Raw genomic sequence first — 20,063 nt, forward strand, 5'->3', positions numbered from 1 at the left:
AATTTTTTGGAAAGAAACGAGGTAATTAAACAAATGAGCTCTAAGACATCATACTAAAATTCAAATCAGTCACTAAAATACTACACACCAAGACCACCACCATCAAAACAACCCATAAACACCTCTCGTGCAACTCAAATTGACTTTATTTTTTTGCGTTAATCAGGAGACCAGGTCCAAAAAACACTCTCGTATATAGTCAATACAACTTTACACCTGCAATACAAAAACAAGGTAACTGAGAAAGGAGAGAAAACGAAGAGCAGGAAGAGAATCGCAAGAGGGGTGAGGTTGCGTTTCCGAGATACTCCGGGAGGAACCCGAAAAAATTGTTGCTGGATGCACTGCTAGTTGCTCCCATTCCAAAACCTTTCGGGAATTCTCCGACGAAATCGTTTTGACTAGCATCGATGGTAACGAGCAAAGTGAGATTTTTGAGAAAGATTTTGGAAGAGTCGTGCTAATTTACAGTTTTGACAGAAATGGTCCCTCCAATTCTAAAAAGAGAAAACTTTGTCCCTATGATTAGTAAATGATGATTTTGTCCTTATATATCTCACATATGTTCGGACTTAACAGAAAAAAATTGAAAGAGTTAACCATAAAAACGATCTATTAAAAGTTTTGAAATTACATGTGTCATCGTTGACGATCTAAAAAATTAAGTGCTATAATCGATCTTTTTAAAAACCACATGTATCATTTATGAAGTTTTTGTACTTTTAAAAAACAAAATGCGTAAGCATGATTCCGAATAATTAAAGAAAGATATTGCAAAAGACTTTGAATGGTCTAAACGTCATAAGCCTCACTTTCCACCCTCTTGCTTCCTACTTCCAAAGTGGTCAAGTGTTATATATCATATACTCCAGCTCTTTAAAATATAATACAACACTTTAAAATTTTGAGTTTATAATATACTTTTCCAAAAAGATATTTTTTATAAAATGCTTGTTTTAAAAACTATCGGTATAACTTAAAAAAAAAACATAATTATATTTAGATTAAAGAATATAGTTTTACACCGATAACAATCGTTTTTTTCTTCAAAATCTGTCTGTTGTAGCCTTAATTATTATTTGAAAAACCAATGTAAATATTTTAATATAAATTTAGTGAATTCTAAATCACAATAAACATTAATAGAGTTAATGTTTTGTTTATTATATGATTACCCCTTTTTATACTACGTGTCTTGATTTCGGACCCAAGAAGTGTGATATTAAAACATTGAAAGCATCGGTGGGTGTGACGAATGCTAACAAAACAAACATATTTTATTCGAAAAATACGAAAGATGCTGAAAAATTGTTAGTGGGGCTGCTTGATTTTCACACAAATACATATTTCAATAAATAAAAAAAAAGTCTGCTCGGTTTAAATAGCACATGACCCCGCAAGTCAACAAGATCCATTTTGCTTCCTGAAAGCTTCGAATTATGTCTCCGTTTTGAACTGGGGATTGAGGTAATGTTCTTGAGACTTGTTGTGTAATCGATTTGAAGTAAATTTAGTATCTTTTTAGGTTTTTATGGATCAAAATACGTCTAATTTTTGTGGGTGTTGTTCTTTAATGCTTTAAAGCATAAAGTTTTCATTTTTTCTGTTCTTTATTGAGTGGAATTGGGTTTTTTTGTCATCCCTTTATTTTCTGAATTCTGGGAAAATGTTCTCTGTGGATTGTTTTATCAAGATGATGATTTATGGGTAGCAAAAGCTTGAAGGTTGGTGGAAAAGCTAATACTAGTGTTGGTGCTTCGATGCCTAGCTTTGTTTCTCAGATACCCATCTCCAATTCAAAGTAATCTCTTCTCTATTTGCTTCTAATCTTCTTAAAATAATAAAGTGTTTGTCGTAGTTTTTGATTAATCTTTATAAATCAGACCCAACTATTGAAAGTGAAAAAAAGAAAGGTTAAAGTAAGTAGTTTGATAGCGCCGTTTTTTCAATCTTTTTTTTTCACATCAATTATAATCTTGATTGATATGTTACTTTTCAAATATATTGTCATGTGATTGAGTAAATGAGTAATTGAAATATTTTTTTTATGTAATCAGTGGTGTAGAGAGTAACGCTGGTCAATCCTCCCGAGTTTCTAATTTCGGGTCGCCCGAACAGTCGCTTGGATTTCGTGGAGGTGATTATAATTTTTAAATTATAACGTTATTTTATTTTTTCGTTTTTGAATCTGCAAATGAAACTTTTCCATTGTTGTCTTGTTCTTAAGTTTATAACTCCACAGCTTTGATCAATCAATCTGTGCACCCTGATCTCCAGTTTGGTACATATGATAAGGTGATTTTAGATGTTTTGATCATATGATTTCACTTTTATGTTTAACTTTTGTATTTATTGTTACAACTATATTCTTTAATTAAAAGAGTTAAAACGCAAGAAACAACAATGTATGTTTATTGGTTACTTTGTTATAGCATCATCATATGTTATGGAGTTTGATGCTAATTACAAGATGTGTTGTGTTTCAGATGTTACAAGGGCAAAATAGTAATCGTGAGGCCTGGTTAGAATCTAATATTATGGGAGATGGAAGCCCACACACAGATACTTCCACTGAAATGGACCCTGATGACAACAATCAAAGCGTAAAAAAAAATATTATATTTTTACAAATTGGAATTCAATTATGATTTATGTTTTTTTTTTATTCTGTATGCAGTTTGATATTGTTCCATCTAATCCGTTTATGGCTTCTGGTTCTAGTGACAAACAAAAAGAAAAATTTCCAGAACAAAAGGTATTTTTTTTTGTATGTTATTCTTTATTAAATTTTTTTTCTAACTTTTTTGTATTAAATTTATAGACATTAAGGCGATTAGCTCAGAATCGTGAGGCAGCCAGAAAGAGTAGGTTGAGGAAAAAGGTAAAATAATTGGTTTAAATTTTGACAAAAAAAAAAAAAAAGGTACCATGAATGAAAAGGAGACCTTAAAGTGAAATTAAATGTTTTTTTCTTTTTCTTTTTGGGTTTTACTGTGTAGGCATATGTGCAACAATTGGAAAATAGTCGATTGAAGCTAACTCAACTAGAGCAGGAGGTCCAACGAGCTCGAAAGCAGGTATGAGGGCAAATTTGTAAATAATGCTTAAAGAATATTTAATAAAAGTGGAAGGAAAAAAACAAATGTGAGCAAATTTTGAAAAAAGTTGGGACTTAATGGGAAAGCCTCTTTTGATCAACTGTCTATTAAGTCGTTCTTTTTTCATTAAGTCAAAAAGAAACACTACATATAGCTTATTGACCCCATTAAGTCAGCTTCTATTGACTTATGTAATTTCGATTAATCTTCACCAATTTTTGACTTTTTTTTTTCTATTTTTTAAATTTTTACTTTTGTAGGGTGTTGTGATTTCTAATTCAAGTGATCAAACGCAACCAAATGGTGGTAATGTTATGTATAAATCTATCGGTTTCTTGTATTCGTATAACATGCATACAAGAAGTAGCATCTACTTTTCATAACCTAAAAGGGTTAAATGAAACTCAAATAAAATTCTTATTAAGAAATTGTTTCTTATTAGGAGTTTATACTTTGAAAAAATCTACCCAATTATAGCAGTGAAAATTGCTTTGCAAATTCAGATAACTTTTTTTTTCTTGATTGACAGTTACATGATATGATTGTACAGGGTCATTGGCATTTGTAGCAGAATATTCTCGGTGGTTGGAAGAGCAAAGCAAACACATAAGTGAGCTGAGGACAGCTGTCACTTCACATAGAAGTGACAATGAGCTTCGTTCTTTAGTAGAAAATGCCACCTCACATTTCAATGGTATTTTTAGGCTCAAAAGAATTGCAGCAAAAGCCGATGTTTTTCATATCATTTATGGAATGTGGACATCGCCTGCAGAACGTTGTTTCCTATGGATCGGTGGCTTCCGTTCATCCGAATTACTCAAGGCAAGAAATAGCAATGTACTTTCATTTATTATTATCTCTATACATTTTATTATCACAAATTTTTAATTTTTTTTTTTTGCACAAATGGCAATGCAGCTACTTGTGAGCCACTTGGAGCCACTAACAGAACAACAACTAGCAAGCATTGATCATTTACAACAAACATCACTTCAAGCAGAAGAAGCTCTATCACAAGGAATGGATGCATTGCAACAATCTCTAGCCCAAACATTGGCTAGTGATGCACCCGTTGTGCCAGCTGGATCTTCGGGTATGGCTAACTACATGGGTCAAATGGCCATGGCTATGGGAAAACTCGGTTCTCTTGAAAATTTTCTCCGCCAGGTAGATCTTCTTTTCCACAATAAAATAATGTTTAAAAATATCTAAGAATCTGACAGCCAAAATGACCTAATAGGGAAAGTGGAGAAAACCACTTTCCCTGACAGTCAAAATGACCTAATAGGGAAAATGGAGAAAGTCATTTTCCCTATTAGGTCGTACTTTCTGCATCAAGTACAAAAAGTACTAAGTCTATTAAGTAAAAAAGAAACAATATCTTTTAAAAGTAATGTTAAGGATTTACTTTATGTTTATGGTGGGTCCCACTCCCAGGCGGATCATTTGAGGGAAAAGACGTTGCAACAAATGCATACGATACTAACAACTCGGCAATCAGCACGTGCACTGCTTGCAATTAATGATTACTTTTCTCGGCTTCGTGCTCTTAGTACGCTTTGGCTTGCTCGCCCACAAGAGTGAGAATGAAGGAAGTTGATTTGTCATTTGTAAAAGTAAAGGGAGTGTAATTTTTATGTACAGTTGTTTTTGTAATTCTTGATTCAAGTGTGGCTGTTGAAGATAGGTGACATTGATATTGTTAGTGTCGAAGTAGGAGTAGCAAGAAAATAAAGTGGATTGTTTTTGTGATTATTATGGAAGAAACATGGTGGTTGTTATATTTACAACCCTTTAGAAGTATGTGTTTTTAAAGATATTAGTATATTGGTTAGTTTTGTTGACTTCTTTTGAAAGGGAGATAAAGTGTTTTGTATGTTTAGGATGTTTCATGCTACATGTGCCTGTGGTAGTTGAACATTAATGTAATTTGCATCTAGTGATATTTAGTTCCTGTAATATTTGACTGAGTTTATGATCTAAATAGTGGGTCCAAGGTTGTATTTTTACTTGGGGTTGTTTTATAGCCTCTTAAAATCATTCCTAAGTGCCTGACGTTTAAATTGGTCAACCATATCTTTGTGAATTGGTCAACCACACATTTGATACAGCCTTTGAAAATGAACAAAGCGGTGTCTTTGAAGGGTAAAGGAACCCTACCTATCCGAACCATCTTGAATTTGAGAGAGAGAGAGAGAGAGATTTTATTTTCATGTTTTCGAGTTTGAAAAGAATGAAAGGGAAATATACATTTTATGTGTTCCGAGTATAATAGAAGGGAAATAATAGATAAGGATGTATTTTGTTGTAAAAAATTATTTTCAGTTTTCTTGTAAAAGTTTTTATAAAAATAAATGGAGACAAATTTGGAAACACATTTTATTAAAATTGATTGAATTTTTATTTTCCATTTTAGAAAATTAAAAAACATATTTGAATGTTTTCTATCTGTTTCCATTTTCTTATTTTTGTTATTTCAAATAATAAAATATTTAATATATTACATGACATTTATTTGGCACCATTGTTTTTATGGACCATCAAAATACAACTCTTTAGAGAAAAAATCACAAAAATGTTAAAATGTTATCAATTTGCAGAATTACAAAATGATTTCAACTAGTAGTAAAATTATAGGTGTCTCGTTTCTTGCATTTTGCATGAAATAGATAAAATTATAAAAATAGTCCTTATAAGAGAGGAAATGTAAAATCTAGAAAAATAATCCTCGTAGAAATTACAAAAAAAAAAAAAAAAAAAAAAAAAAAAAAACTTTATGTTCTCACATTTTGCATAACATTTTTATTAGTTTATTTAGTCAAAAATAACATTTTGTGTTATTGCTTTGTCAACCTTAAAATAATATGATTGGAGTGTATACCGTGTAGGTTTTATATTTTAGAAAAAAGTTTTGAAATAGAAAAGTATGGAATCAAATATGTAATTTATAAATTAAAAAAATTCCATTTTCTTAGAAAAAAAATATTGAACCAAAAGAATTTTTTTTAAACCTTTTTATTTTTCTTTAAAAAAAATTAAAAACTAGAAATTTTAAATAACCAAAGCACTAAAGAAAACCCCCCAAAAAAATAAACATAAAAAGTTCTGGAGTTATTTTAGAGAAAAAAAAAAAAAAAAGGATCAGGTCATATTTCTCTTCCTCGAGACCATTTGGTCGGACTAATCGTCGCCTCGCCTCTATCATCCGTCGGACCTCTGCTCTGCTCGCCCCATCGTCGTATCAGGTAACGTTTCTGTCGCCTCATCTTTCTTCTTCCTTAAACCTGTCGCATCTATTTCGTTGTTGAAACATGTCAACGATTAAACCCTAGCATTTTATATATGATTTACTTACCGATTTATGATCTTTTTCCATTTTGTAAGATGCTGTTTGAGTCTTTGAATGGTCTAAACATAGTTGGGAACAATAGAAGCTATGAAATTATGCTCCAGGAAGTGAACCAGAAACTCTTATTAGGGTTTTAGACCGAAGATATATGAACTAGCAATTGACCAGACCTAAAATCATGTTAGTAAATCTCTATCACTGTTATCATCAATTGGAATTCAAATCTAAATTACTAGCAGTAGCAAGCAAGTAGAGCCATTGTCCTTATCGTGGATTTTCCGCATTCATACATTTCTTCATATTATATGAATCTCACCAAAAGAATCAAAAGCATCTATAACTCCAGATAAAGATATTACAACAAACGCGACTTAGTAAGAAGTTTATACAATCAAGGCCTATCATGTGTTTCAGTTCGAGTAAATCACTAGATAATGGGAAAAGCGTGGAATTTTCTGCTAGAAGCTCACATAGAAATCAAATAACATCGACATTTGGAACCAAATTAATTATGACCATAGTTTTATGGTTTTTTTTCAGAGGTGTAAGTAAGGTTGAAGATAGATAGATAGATAAAGATGCCACATAAAACACGTCCTATGGCAGCACTTTTGCTATTTACTGGACTGAATGTCGTTTTGGTGTCAACAATCACTCCTGTCTATGATTTTGTCTGCTTTCTCCCTTATTGGGAACGAAGGGTATGTAATATGTATACTTCTTCTTCTTATCTTTGTTTCCAATTGCTTTCTTCTAAGTTTTCATCCAAATAGTAAAAGAGAACTTAAATGTTTTTTTTATATAAATGAAATTTTCAATCCTATTGTTACAGAGAGAACTTAGGCGTCAGGAGCGTGAAGCTACTCTAGCAAACAGTTCAACATCAGGATGAACTTCCATGGAGGGTTAAATTTATATAGAAAATAAGAAAATCATTCTTATTGTTAGAGGGTATTTGTTTTGTTTATTCACCTTTGAATTCATAAAATTTGATTCACACATTTATGATCCGTGGTTGTAGGATATATCGCATGCCATTTCACCTATGGTTAACAAAAAAATAAAAAAAGAAACATGAAGTGTTGAGATGAGAAAAGACAGGGGTAGGGGAATTGAAATTTTGTTTTTATGTTAAAGTAGGTAGTGTTGCTATCAACAATTTTGCATATCATGTGTGAGTAGGGTAGATAATTAGATAGTAGTTGTGTTGTCTATTTTGTTTTCCTATCAAGTGAATGTGGCTCACATGGCTTCTTTACTTCATTCTTCATATATAGAATGACAATCCTCACAACTTCATGAAAAGAGGTTTGTTTCATTTTTGGTGGCTATTTATGAGATGAACCTCACTGCATCTTCTTATTTTGTTAGTGTTAGTGTTGGTTCCCGAAATATCATCCCTCTTTCATAACTCTTGGTGTGAATCATAAAGTTGAAAATAGACAATTGGTTACATATTTTAGTACAAATGTTTATCAACTCGTACTTTTATAATTCATTATATACCTTGTAACTTTAAACCCTCCAACTGCTCCAATGACATTTTAGGGCCAACCTGTATCTGTAACGTTCGTTGATATCAATTTAAATTAGGGATGAGCATATGGACCGGGGAACCGGCCAGAACCGGTACCGGAACCGGAACCCGATGGAACCGGTCGGGCCGGGACCGGGACGTTATTTTTGTTGATTTTTGGAACCGGTAGGAACCGGAACCGATATAACTGGAACCGGCAAAAACCGGTAGAACCGGTAAAAACCGAAACCGTATGATGCTATTTTTCGAGGGCCGGTTCCAATATTTGAAGACACGACAAGAACGGTAGGAACCGGGAACCGGTGGAACCGGAACCGGTAGAACCGCCGGGCCGGTTCGGTTCTTGATTTTGGCCGAAGCCGGTTCCCGGTTCCGGCCGGTTCGGTCCTTTTGCTCATCCCTAATTTAAATTCTAGTTCAATGCATGTCAAATACTAATCATGTTTTGTCATGTCCAGTGTAACAAACACATGTGAGAGAAGCAAATTCATCCTAAGGCCCTTCATGTGGATGTGTTAGGGTTTGTATCATAGACCTTTTGTATGTCGTCACTAGAACACAACTTATTGTATGGTTATGGTATGCATTTTTAGTGTAGGTTTTAGGCATGAATATTTGAAGGATTCAACATATTTTTTTATAGACCAAGGGAAATCAATACCCGAATGGTGAAAATTTTCCATCCATTCATGTGTAGATCATTTTTAATCTTTTGGGAAATGGATTTGTCGTGAAAAGTGGATGGTTGTTTGTTTGGAAGGGGGGAGTGGTCCGGTTTTGATGTACACTTTTATGTTTGTTAATATAATAATATCGACAAAAAAACTAAAGGTCGAGTTGCTTTCATGTGGGACACTTATGCTTCGAGTACACGTGAAAATTATCACCTTGGATATTAAATGTTAACGGTGTCTTAATATCGGAATTGATATCGAGTTTATTTATCTTGAAAGGAAAAGTAATGGTAATGTAATTTAAAGTGTGAAGATTAAAAAAAAAAAAAAGTAGATGTTATAATCATGAAGTAATGAGTAATAAAGTAGACAGCCTGTAAAACATTCGAACGTAAGCTTATGTACTTTTGTGGCAAACGACATCATTTTGAAATTTGATGGTTGTAAGCATGAAAGTGATGATGAAAAACTTTAATAAGTTGATTGAGGAATCGGTGCTAAAAATATTCATTTGTGATTGATTTTCGAGTAAATTACAGTTTTGGTCCTTATAGTTATGTTAGATTCACATTTTTTTGTCCAATCTTTAAAAAATGACGCAGCCTTGTGGTTTAAGCAAATTACCTAGCCATCTTTGGTTCATAATCCTTTCTAATATCTTTTTTGTTTTTCTTTTAAGCATTTCTAATTTTTTTAATAATGCGAAAATAACAAAATCTCACCCGGTCCCATCCGTCTTCTTTCTTCTTTCTTTTTTACATCTCTTAGTTGACCTTTCATTCTCCGTCGATACTATAGATGCCCCCAACATTTCATCCATCGGTTTGGTAGCTAACAGACAGTAAAAAGCTTTTATGTAGGAAGGGTTATTTCTAATTCAAGCATCTATATGTCTCTCTGGCATCTAAGTTTTGTTCGGAACTAAGTAAAGAAATATAAAATTTGTTTATATGTTATCTAAAAAATCATTGAAGTCATTTTTTTAACTCTAGTGACAGAACTAACAAGTAATAATTGCATCGGTGTCGGATGATTCTTTGCTACCATCAATGTGAGTTTCTAGCAGATGTAGGGATGTTGGTGGTGGCCAGTGGCAATTATAGTGTCAACGGCTAATGCAAGGTCAAAAAAAAAGTATAGAAAGAAGAAGAGAGGCACCCAAGATGGGGGTGGGGATTTTGTTATTTTCACATTCTTAAAAGTTAGAAATCCCCAAAAAAAAGATATTAGAATGGACAAAGTGGTCTTTCCATATGGACCGCGGTATAAATTTTTTAAATTTGGGATGTATTTTATCAGTTTTTTAAAGGTCAAACCAAAAGTGTGAATTTAACAAAATCATATAAACCAAAACTATAACTTACTCTCTCTATTTTTTTTTCACCGTCAAAGTTAGATCAGAGATAGTACTCCATATGTTTTAAGGAAAGAAACATTAAATGATTACAATAACTAGTGATTGTAACATATTGGTTCTATGATTCTATCGTTTTCTAAATATTCTGTTATATTAAAATAACATAAAATAATGTTAATAATATTTCATTTGCAACCTATATTATCTTTTGAATAAAAGATAATAGTATATTTTTTTAAAGACAAAACTTCATAAATGGTCTATGTGGTATTTCAAAATCTGAAGTTTAGTCCCTATATTTAAAAACCTCACATACGATCCATGAGGTTTCAAAACTTTTAACAAAATGTCCTTATTGCTAACTTCGTCAAGTTTTTCTGTTAAATGAAGGGTATTTTCATCATTTCACTACCACACGGACCATTTATGAAGTTTTTGGTTATATATATATATATATATATATATATATATATATATATATATATATATATATATATATATATATATATATATATATATATATATATATACACACACACACACACACATACACACACACACAAAATCTCTCTCTCTCTCTCTCACACACACACACAGAAACTAGACAATGTTGACTAAAATCAAACTCATCTAATCACCACTACCCTCCCGTCCACCTCCTCCTTGTCTCCCTAATGTCACCAACATACACAATGGAGCGAGCACGCAGGCTAGCAAACAAAGCCATTCTCAAGCTCCTCGTTTCACAAACCAAGCAAAATTCACCATCCCCTACATTGTATTCATCTTCAAGGAATGTTTCCTCGTTGTCTCCATACATCTCTTGTAACAAAAATGTTAGATCATAAAGAAACTTTCATGGGTTTGTTTCTCAAACTTGATCCATATTCGTCGAATCTATGAAACCCGATGACACCTTCACACACCGCCATAACTCTGCCACCCCAGCAGAACAAACCAAAATGGCCAAATTTGTTGGCTTCTCAAGTCTCGATTCACTCATTGACTCCACTGTACCTAAATTGATCCACCTTAATTCCATGTAGTTCCCTAAATTTGATGAAGGCTTAACCAAATCCCAAATGATTGCACGTATCAAAAATTCAACCCACACCGGGAACAATTTTGTATGGCGAAGTACTGCGATTCACACCAAAAATCGAATTGGTTATAGGTGTAACTTAACCAATGTCGGGAAATTTTGCGAATTTTAGGAGGCAACAACATAAACACCTGATTGACCAGAGCTCGAATTAAATAAATCGAGTTTTACACCATGAAACAAAAACATATATCAATCAATGTATAAAATGGAAATCGAGGAAATCTGAAGATAGTTGAGTAGAATACCATGTATGGTCTTCAAGGAGAAATAAAGCAGGTGGGTGAGCTTTGGCGGAATAGATCGACAATGTCTTTTTCTGGCGAATCTGGAAACTCCAACAAGATATGAGTCTTATTCTCCTTGACGATCATTAGATTCTGATTAGGCATAATGAGACGAACACCACACCATAAACATCATATTTGAAATTTTTGAGTTTGATACTTGATAGAAAGGAGAAGAAAGGGCTAGCGGGGAGCAGTGAATATGGCAGATCGAAGGTATCAGATATAGATTCCAATTATTATCTTCGATGTTTGAACTGATCCTCAAAAAATAACAATGTATTTTGAGAAATATTTCGATTACGGTTTCCATTTTTGCCAGTTCTTGTCGGGTCTTGAAACCATGTCCAGTTTCTATATGTTACCATTTATCTAATTTGCACTATAGTCTATAGATTTAAGTTAATAGTTTACAAATAGCCAACGACAACTTGTGATTTTCATATATGAAAAACAAGCGATTGTGTAACATCCGGTTCATGGTACATATTTTAAATAAGAATTTTGCATTTTTATACTGGGACTCGATGAGTTGGAGGCCCCAAACTCGCCGAGTAGGGGCGGATCTTGGTCGTGGGTGGAAGATTCTACTCGACGATTCGGAAGCCCCGACTCGACGCGTAGGTATGCCGTAGTGAAACCCTAATTTTCAGGGTTTGCATCGTATTTTAACACCTTATATGGCCTCCACTCCAGCCTCCATCACCTCCAAACCCTGCTCATGAAACCCTAATCAATATTTGAGTGTTCTTGAGCTATTTTGTGCCATTTTTGTGATTTGATGTGTGAAGAAGGAAGGAAAGGCTTGGAGATTCGAGAAGAAGGCTATAGGTCCAGAGCTTGGGTTACATTTCAAGCTTGTTTGAGGTATAAAGCTTATAACTTGGCTTTCCATCACTTTCAGGATTTGAGTGCATATTAGAGTGATGACTTCAGATCTGGGAACATTTGAGCTCAAGAAGCTTAAAGTTGCCACCTTTATTGAGCTATGGCCCTATCCCATGCATTAGAACTCCTTTAAGGCTTAGTTTTGGTGTTCTAGCTTCATAACTCCCATGTATGCACGTAAAGTTTGTAACTTTACGTGTTATATCGACCCTAGGAGGTCATATCTATGATTTGGATGCAATAAGCCCGATTGAAATTGACTGGATAGACTTGGACTTTGGGGAAATCGACGAGTCGTTCATAGGACTCGGCGATTCGGGTCATGGTTCCCCAACCTTTTCTGCATCTGATCAATCTGGTTGAGTCGAGAAAAGGACTCAGCAAGATGGACGTGATTATGGACTTGAAGATCAAAGAACTCAACAAGTTCAACAATGAACTCAGTGAGTTGAAAACAAATGTCCCGACTAATATGAAGAAGAACTCGGCGAGTCAAGGGCTAAACGTTCCAACTGATATGAAGCAGAACTCGACAAGTTCAAGGATGAACTCGGCGAGTCATGAGCAAAAGGTCCCGATTCTGTATGAAGGAGAACTTGACGAGTTCAAGGAGAACTCAGTGATTTAGGAGTAAAAGTCCTGACTATGTAGGAGGGAACTCGTTAAGTTCTTGAAAGACTCGACGAGTAGGATCGAAGTTCCAGAATTTTATGGATTATGAAACTCGACGAGTTGAGTAAACCAGACTTTGACATTGACTAAAAGTTGACTTTGACCAAGGTGTTGACATTGACTTTGACCTGAGTTGACCCTTGAAAGGATTATGAGTAAAAAGGGTAATTGAGGAAGATTGTTATGTGTAGGAGTTTGAGAGGAGTTGATCCCAGCACCGAGGCCAGTTCAGACACTACACATCATTGAGGTGAGTTACCTTCCAGTAGAAGTGGGTCTAAGGCACCAGGGTCGGCCCACTAGTAAGAGTTATAGTAGAGATGATTGTCTTTGTGATAATTATTTGGTATGTTGCTATATGTTATGATTATGTGCTAGTATGCTATGATGTTATGTGATACGTGATAGGATGGGTAGGATAGAACCCAGTATCGGTCGATAGGGCCGAAAGGGTATGCTTGCACCCATATAAGCTAGACAGTATATGACTTATAAGTTTATGCATTAGGATGTTGTGTGGTAGAGTAGGGGTGAAATAGTCCCCGGTACCGGTCGAAAGGACCGAAGGGGTTGGCCAGCACTCTGATATGCTAGGCAAGGTTACCGGTCGACAGGACCGAAGGGGTAGGCTAGCACCCTGATATGCTAGGCAAGGTACCGGTCGACAGGACCGAAGGGGTAGCTAGTACCCAAATATGTTAGACAATATGTGTTATGTATGGTATGTTGTATAATGGGGGAGCTCACTAAGTTTTGTGCTTACAGTTTTTAGTTTTGTTTTCAAGTACCTCTTCATCGAAGGGAAAGGAGCCGACACGGTAGCAGTGCATCACAGACCGTATTATAAGATTATTGGGATTGTACTCTGACATTGTTACTATTTTATGATATGGTTTTAAGACATGTGAGATGTGACTATGGTTTTATAAAATGAAGTGACTTGATGACGTTTTCTTATAATTGTTTTTATCAATCGTTATATCAAAATGAAATTTTTGGTCTTGAAAATTAGGATGTTACAGATTGTCAGACAATATATGAAAAACCACAAGTTTGATATTATAAAAAATAAGTCAGTTTCTCTCTTTTTGTGTTATTAGCGATGATAAGCAACTTGTTGGTTATGTTTGGTAAAAGGAAACTTTCAAACAACCATTGCATCATTTTGTTGATATTAACCAAAGTACCTAAAAACTACCAACTATTAACCAGAACGTAACTGCCTACTCGGTTTTTTCTTTGATTTTGGTTTAGTCGTGCGTTTTCAAGTTGTCACTACTGTTCAAGGAGGGTTTTGTATATAATATGTTTTGTTTGTTTAGCCGTGCGATTACTTACTATGGCTCGGTCGTTTTTTAGGCCTCCAAGAACTATTGGAAGTTCAACAGACATGGGTTAAATTTAAGTCGGTCCGGTTACGTTCCCGGTTTTGGGCCGAGTCTAATGACTAGTTCCTGGTTCCAAAAATCCACAAGAATATCGTCCCAGCTCCGGCCCTATTGGTTCTATCCGGTTCCGGTTTTGGTACCGGTTCCGTCCGGTTCTCCTGTCCAAATGTCCATCCCTAGTATCAAAGGAATAAGAGATGGCCATGTGAGTGTATATGTGTGTGAGAGAGATATGGGTGGGTGGGTATGTTGAATTTGGGTATATGAACAATACGATAATTACTTGGGTTCTAAAGATGTAAATGCAAATGACTAGGTGCAAACGAGAGAGAGAGAGAGAGGGGGGGAGGGAGAGAGAGAGAGAGAGAGAGAGAGAGAGTGAGTGAGTGTGTATGTGTGTGATCCCTTTGTATTTAAATAATTATATTGTCTTTTTTTCTTTTCTTTTTTTTAAATAACCAAAAACTTCATAAATGGTCCCTATAATAGTGAAATAACAGGAATACCCTTCATTTAACAGACAAAACTTGACGGAGTTAGTAATAAGGACATTTTGTTAAAAGTTTTAAAACCACATGTACCATCTGTGAGGTTTTATAAACTTAGAGACTAAACTTCAGATTTCGAGATACCATAAGGACCATTTATGAAGCATTATCTTTTTTATGTAGTTTTATATTAGATTGTCAAAAAAAAAAATTCAATTTACTAGCTTATTAAAACTTTTTTGTTGTAAAATCCTTATAACATATACTATTACAAATTCATAACTAAATAAATTATTTATATATTAATAATATTAATTTGAATTAATATCATTTTATTAAAACGTTAGATAAAGATAAATTATATTTATAATATACATTTGTATAAATATTACGATTAAATTTAGATTTATGATTAGTCAATATCAACTTAATATATAACATAAAACTATAATTTATTATTATTAAATTTACAATATATCTAATATATTTAATAAACTACAAATGAATAAGCATGAAACTTGGAGATTAAAAATAATATATGAAATTTTGACACCGTTTTGTTGTAAAAAATAGTATAACTTTAAATTACGTGTTATATTATTCTTTTACATTGAAATGATACACAAAATATGTAAGATTAAAAATAATTCTACAATATTATGGTGTAAAAAAATAGACTTTGATATTTGGTCGGAAATGGATTCTGGCCTTACCTTTCCAACAAAAAATTCTTAATGTTGATTGTTTTAAACCTTTTTTTATGTATATTTATACGGATACTACGCTCAGTTACTTATCAGTAAAAGTTTTGACTGAAAGATCAATTTTAATGATCTAGGTTTTACTATAATGTTTGAATGAAAATAATGAAGATTGTAAAGAAAATAAAGTTTTACGTTAACACACAACAACAAAAAAGGTGAGACAAAAGAATAGTTTGACAAAATAATATTAATAGTCTTAAGTCTTTATTACTGTTAGTATATAGAAAATTGACATAGCATAGCATAGCGCCCATGGCTTCTTCACACTAGATATTAACATGTATCATTCTGTTGAATTTTATTTGATTTTGTGGCGATTTGTGCCTCATAGCCATAGGAAGGGGGCCAATGAAGATAAAGGATTCAATGGTGGTCCGCTGAAGATAAAAGGATGGTGGGAATGGGTGAAAAAAGGATGGTGGTGACAAAAAGATACAAGGGATTACTTTTTATTTATATAATAATAATAATAATAATAATAATAATCCAAATTTAAGGAACCACTAAGTATTTGATTTATCTCTCGTATAATGAGATTATGAGTTTTTTTTTTTTTATGTGAGTTTGGATATATAGGAATAAACCGTTTCCGGTTTACTTTAAGATAAAATTTATACACCTATTATCCATATCATCATAAAAAACCACATAATAACCCTTGAACCAATTCAACTATAATTTCACAACATTATAAATAAAGTAAAACACAAGAATAATGTGATTTTTACATACAATTTCACAATATTAGCTGTTTTATTACTTGTGTATGTATTATATCAATATTAACTAATTAAATTTCATAATATTATCTTATTTCAACTATAAAGTCTTTAGGAAATAGGTAGATGTTTATATTAGGTTTAATGCCAGCTTGACCAATTATTGGAATTGGTTATATTGTAAATAGGTCTTTAATTGTTTTCTTAGGTGGTCTATATTTTAAGCATTAAAAATCTATGTCAAAAAGTCATTTTGTAAAATTAAAGAATTAGTCAACTAAACTGGTTCAAGTGGCGTTGGTACTTAGTACTATGTGGCGTCCATATATATTTTATTGTTAAAAACTAATTGTTTTTAAATTTAAAATTATATATTCATTTTAAAAACTATTATTATTATTATTATTATTATTATTATTATTATTATTATTATTAAATGAAATAATCATTTTTAGAACATTAAAATTGTTGAGATCTACATTGTAACTAAGGATATTGAACATTCAAGAACGTTAAATCATTTTCAAATTAAGAACATCCAAATATTTAAAAAAAATAAACAGTTAAAAGAATATAAAAACATTTTTAAATTCATCAATGATCAAATTCAAAGAACCGTCTCTAAGAAATATAACGAACACAAATGAACTCGCTAAAATTAAAATTTATATGTTAGTAAACAACAATAACCTTCCACGATTTATCATATTTCTTCATAAAATTTTCTCCCGATTCATTTCTTGATTTTGCTCAACGATCAGAACTCGACTCCTGATAATAATAACTCAAGCTCAAACATGAAGCGAGATTTGCTAATCGAAGACAATGAGAAATAGAGGATCATTATATACATGCTTGAAGCATGCTGATCAGCTAGGAATATTCGGTAGGGTAGATGATGGTGTAGACACTATGTATAGACGGAAGTGGCGATGACAAAGTTGATGACAGAATATTTGAAAAAGAATATGGGGATTTTTTGTTGGTTCTAAGTGATGGGATATGGGACCTTCGAACCCCATGCAAGCGATGCATACCTAGAACAAGCTCTATTAGCCATCTCCCACCAAAGAAGATTGAACTTACGAAATTGATGCTTGAACACACAAATATGTTACTGAAATTGAAGATCTGAAAGCAAAGTATGAAATTGAAATTAATTAGTTTCTACGATGTGAATGTATGTGCGCGTGCGCAGTTAAAAATCTACAATGAAAAAATTAAACGGATTCTACGAATCTATCTATTTTGATAGAAAACCGGTGAGATCTACAATCCTTATTCCCTTATTGATTACTTAAATCATTTTATAACTTATGCTAGGAATTAAGAGTGACATTTAAAAAGTTGGATTAACCTTGTGATGATTTTATGTATACCACATTAAAATTTTATATATTTTACTCTTATAAATAAAATCGTAGTTAAAGAATTTGAGATATAAAAAAACTTAATAAAAAAACTAAAGTTGTTGATTATTATTTATTATCGAGGAAGGACATAGTCATAGGATAGGAAGCAAAGTGAAAATGAAGTTGAAGTGGATGTAGGATAACTCGCTTCCAACGGTTACACGCCTGCCCACTTTACACCAAGTTGTTACCGTTGAGTTGACACGGCCGTTGATTTCGTGGGCCCCATTTTCCTAATCATCATCTCTACCGTACCTTTTCGTTTTAGTTGGTCCCTTCCAATCACTTTACAAAAGTCCAACCATGCCAAACATGTAAGACATGGTTTTCACAATTCCTCTGAAACTAGGATTTTATAATTACAATTATTATTACTAAAAAATATTATAGATGGTAATTTAATTATGTTTTTGTCTTTCTTTTCTAATCACTGTTTTTTTTATTTCGTTAACAAAATCATTAAAGTTTTGACAATTTTTACAAATAATTATTTTCATATGCTAATATGCTATAACAAGTTAAATTGATCATAATATTAAACTTTATCAAAATTTAACATTTTTAATGTAATATTAAAGCCACTAAATTTGATAGTTTTTTCTGTGTCGGTCACTTTGAACTACTACAGTAACAGGTGGATTGACCAAAGCTAAAATACAATTGGCCACCCATAAAAATTAACAAATTGGTGTTTATTTGTATATGAATGTCAATTACATAATAATCAGTACATTTTTTCTGTAAAAAATATTATGATTATCATATAAAGTCTTATTCACATTACTTTCTAAGCGTATTTGATCGTTTCCAGTAACTGTGATTACGTTTGGTGTAATTGACATTGATTGGGTAATTAGTTAGCATTATAACCCTTTATTTGGTTTGGTGACGTACATAAAAGAATTTGCAAACTTTGTCGGTCTCTCTACGCATGATTAAAAAAGACCAATACCTTCCTCACTAACACCATTAATACCCTCGATAAACGTATCACGTCTATTAAACTTATCATATTTTTTAAATGAAGTAACACACATATACTTAGGACCATGAATTATGTATAGTGTTTGGAGATTAATGTGAAAGGCAAATATTCAAATCTTTCATTATTCTATTTCGAAATGACAAATTATATTATCTTTGTTTAGGAAACCAGACGATACTTGTTAAGAATTAGAACAAATCTGGTGTCACTTGTCAAACTCTGATGATCATTGTTAGAAAGTAATGTGAATAACACATGAAACTAAAAGCACACAAAGACACGGTATTTACGTGGTTAGGTCAAAATGACTTACGTCCACGAGCAGGAGGGGAGTATTCTTTATTCACAGAGTTCTCAAACAGATGTTACAAGTACAGTTCAACAAAGATTCATCATACTCACTAAGGATACAAAAGACTCTTTCAAATGACTACCATGCATCCCTATTTATAGATGAGGGATCAAACCTAAAACTCTAATGAGCTAAGTTGTAACACTTTGTTTCGGGGAGTTTCAGAATTCGGGGTCGTGACCCGAGGATCAAGTATCACAAGGCTTCGGGCCTTAGGAAAGAGAAGCTTAGACCCATTAAGTGGTGGATAATGTAGGTTGTGGTTATCGAGTGTTTGATTTGTGCTTTTGGAGCCCAAGGGCATAACTATAAAGTGATGGTGCGGGTTTCTCGTGAATTTTAGATTTAAGTTCTGAAGGTTTTTGTAACATCCCAACGATGAGGTACTTCTAATTTTGACCATATATCTGAATAATATTGCATTTTGACCCCCCCCCCCCCCCTGAAGTTGAAAAGATTGCAAGATTGGCCCATAGTGGCATTGTGGTAATTTTGGACAGGAGGTTTGTATGTTGGGCATACGATGAGTACGCTGAGCATACTAGGGCTGACCCTAGTATGTTGGGCGTACATCTCGTATGCAAGGCGTACTCATAGGATGTCCAAACCCTAATTTTTAGGGTTAGTTGTCCAGTATCTCCAGGATTGTGTGGTTTTAATAATGGTGCTTGGATTAGCTTTTGGAAGTATCGAGGGAAGTGGTTTGTTGTTGAGGTTCTGGTTGGAGCATCCATCCTTTGAACTTCAATATTTGAGTGAGATATTAGGTTAAGCATATGGGATCATCAGCGTTGCGGGCATTTGGGAAGTGTTTAGCTGGTCTTCAGGGGTTGTGCGATCTTTGAGTTGGCTAGTAAGGGATCATTAGCAAGGATAAGTGTTGGTTATCAATGGATCGATCGATGGAAAGTAAGAAGAATTAGTAATTCTTCGATTCTCATGTGTTGTGAGAAGTTAGTCGAATCAAAGTGGGGGAGAATCGTCTAAGGAT

General features: G+C 33.3%; 2 protein-coding genes across 3 annotated transcripts; both read left to right on the forward strand.

Moving 5' to 3' along the window:
* Positions 1-1,323: 1,323 nt before the first annotated feature.
* Positions 1,324-4,898, forward strand: LOC145047910 (transcription factor TGA2.2-like). Of its 2 annotated transcripts, none has more exons than XM_078996274.1 (12): positions 1,324-1,467; positions 1,694-1,801; positions 2,058-2,137; positions 2,228-2,295; positions 2,487-2,603; positions 2,678-2,755; positions 2,822-2,881; positions 3,000-3,077; positions 3,359-3,404; positions 3,649-3,920; positions 4,017-4,265; positions 4,536-4,898. In XM_078996274.1, exons 2-12 carry the CDS (start codon positions 1,704-1,706, stop codon positions 4,680-4,682), a joined length of 1,293 nt encoding a protein of 430 aa, XP_078852400.1. In that variant the 5' UTR covers positions 1,324-1,467; positions 1,694-1,703; the 3' UTR covers positions 4,683-4,898. The 2 variants fall into 2 exon arrangements, with proteins under 2 accessions (XP_078852400.1, XP_078852401.1); XM_078996275.1 differs by having other exon boundaries at positions 2,243-2,295.
* Positions 4,899-6,202: 1,304 nt separating this feature from the next.
* Positions 6,203-7,765, forward strand: LOC145047912 (uncharacterized). Its single transcript, XM_078996276.1, has 3 exons — positions 6,203-6,343; positions 6,988-7,148; positions 7,280-7,765. The coding sequence occupies exons 2-3, from the start codon at positions 7,026-7,028 to the stop codon at positions 7,337-7,339; spliced, it is 183 nt and encodes a 60-aa protein (XP_078852402.1). The 5' UTR covers positions 6,203-6,343; positions 6,988-7,025; the 3' UTR covers positions 7,340-7,765.
* Positions 7,766-20,063: the final 12,298 nt, after the last annotated feature.

Source organism: Lactuca saligna, chromosome 5, assembly GCF_052625555.1.
Source record: "Lactuca saligna cultivar CGN05327 chromosome 5, ASM5262555v1, whole genome shotgun sequence".
Classification (NCBI taxonomy): domain Eukaryota; kingdom Viridiplantae; phylum Streptophyta; class Magnoliopsida; order Asterales; family Asteraceae; genus Lactuca; species Lactuca saligna.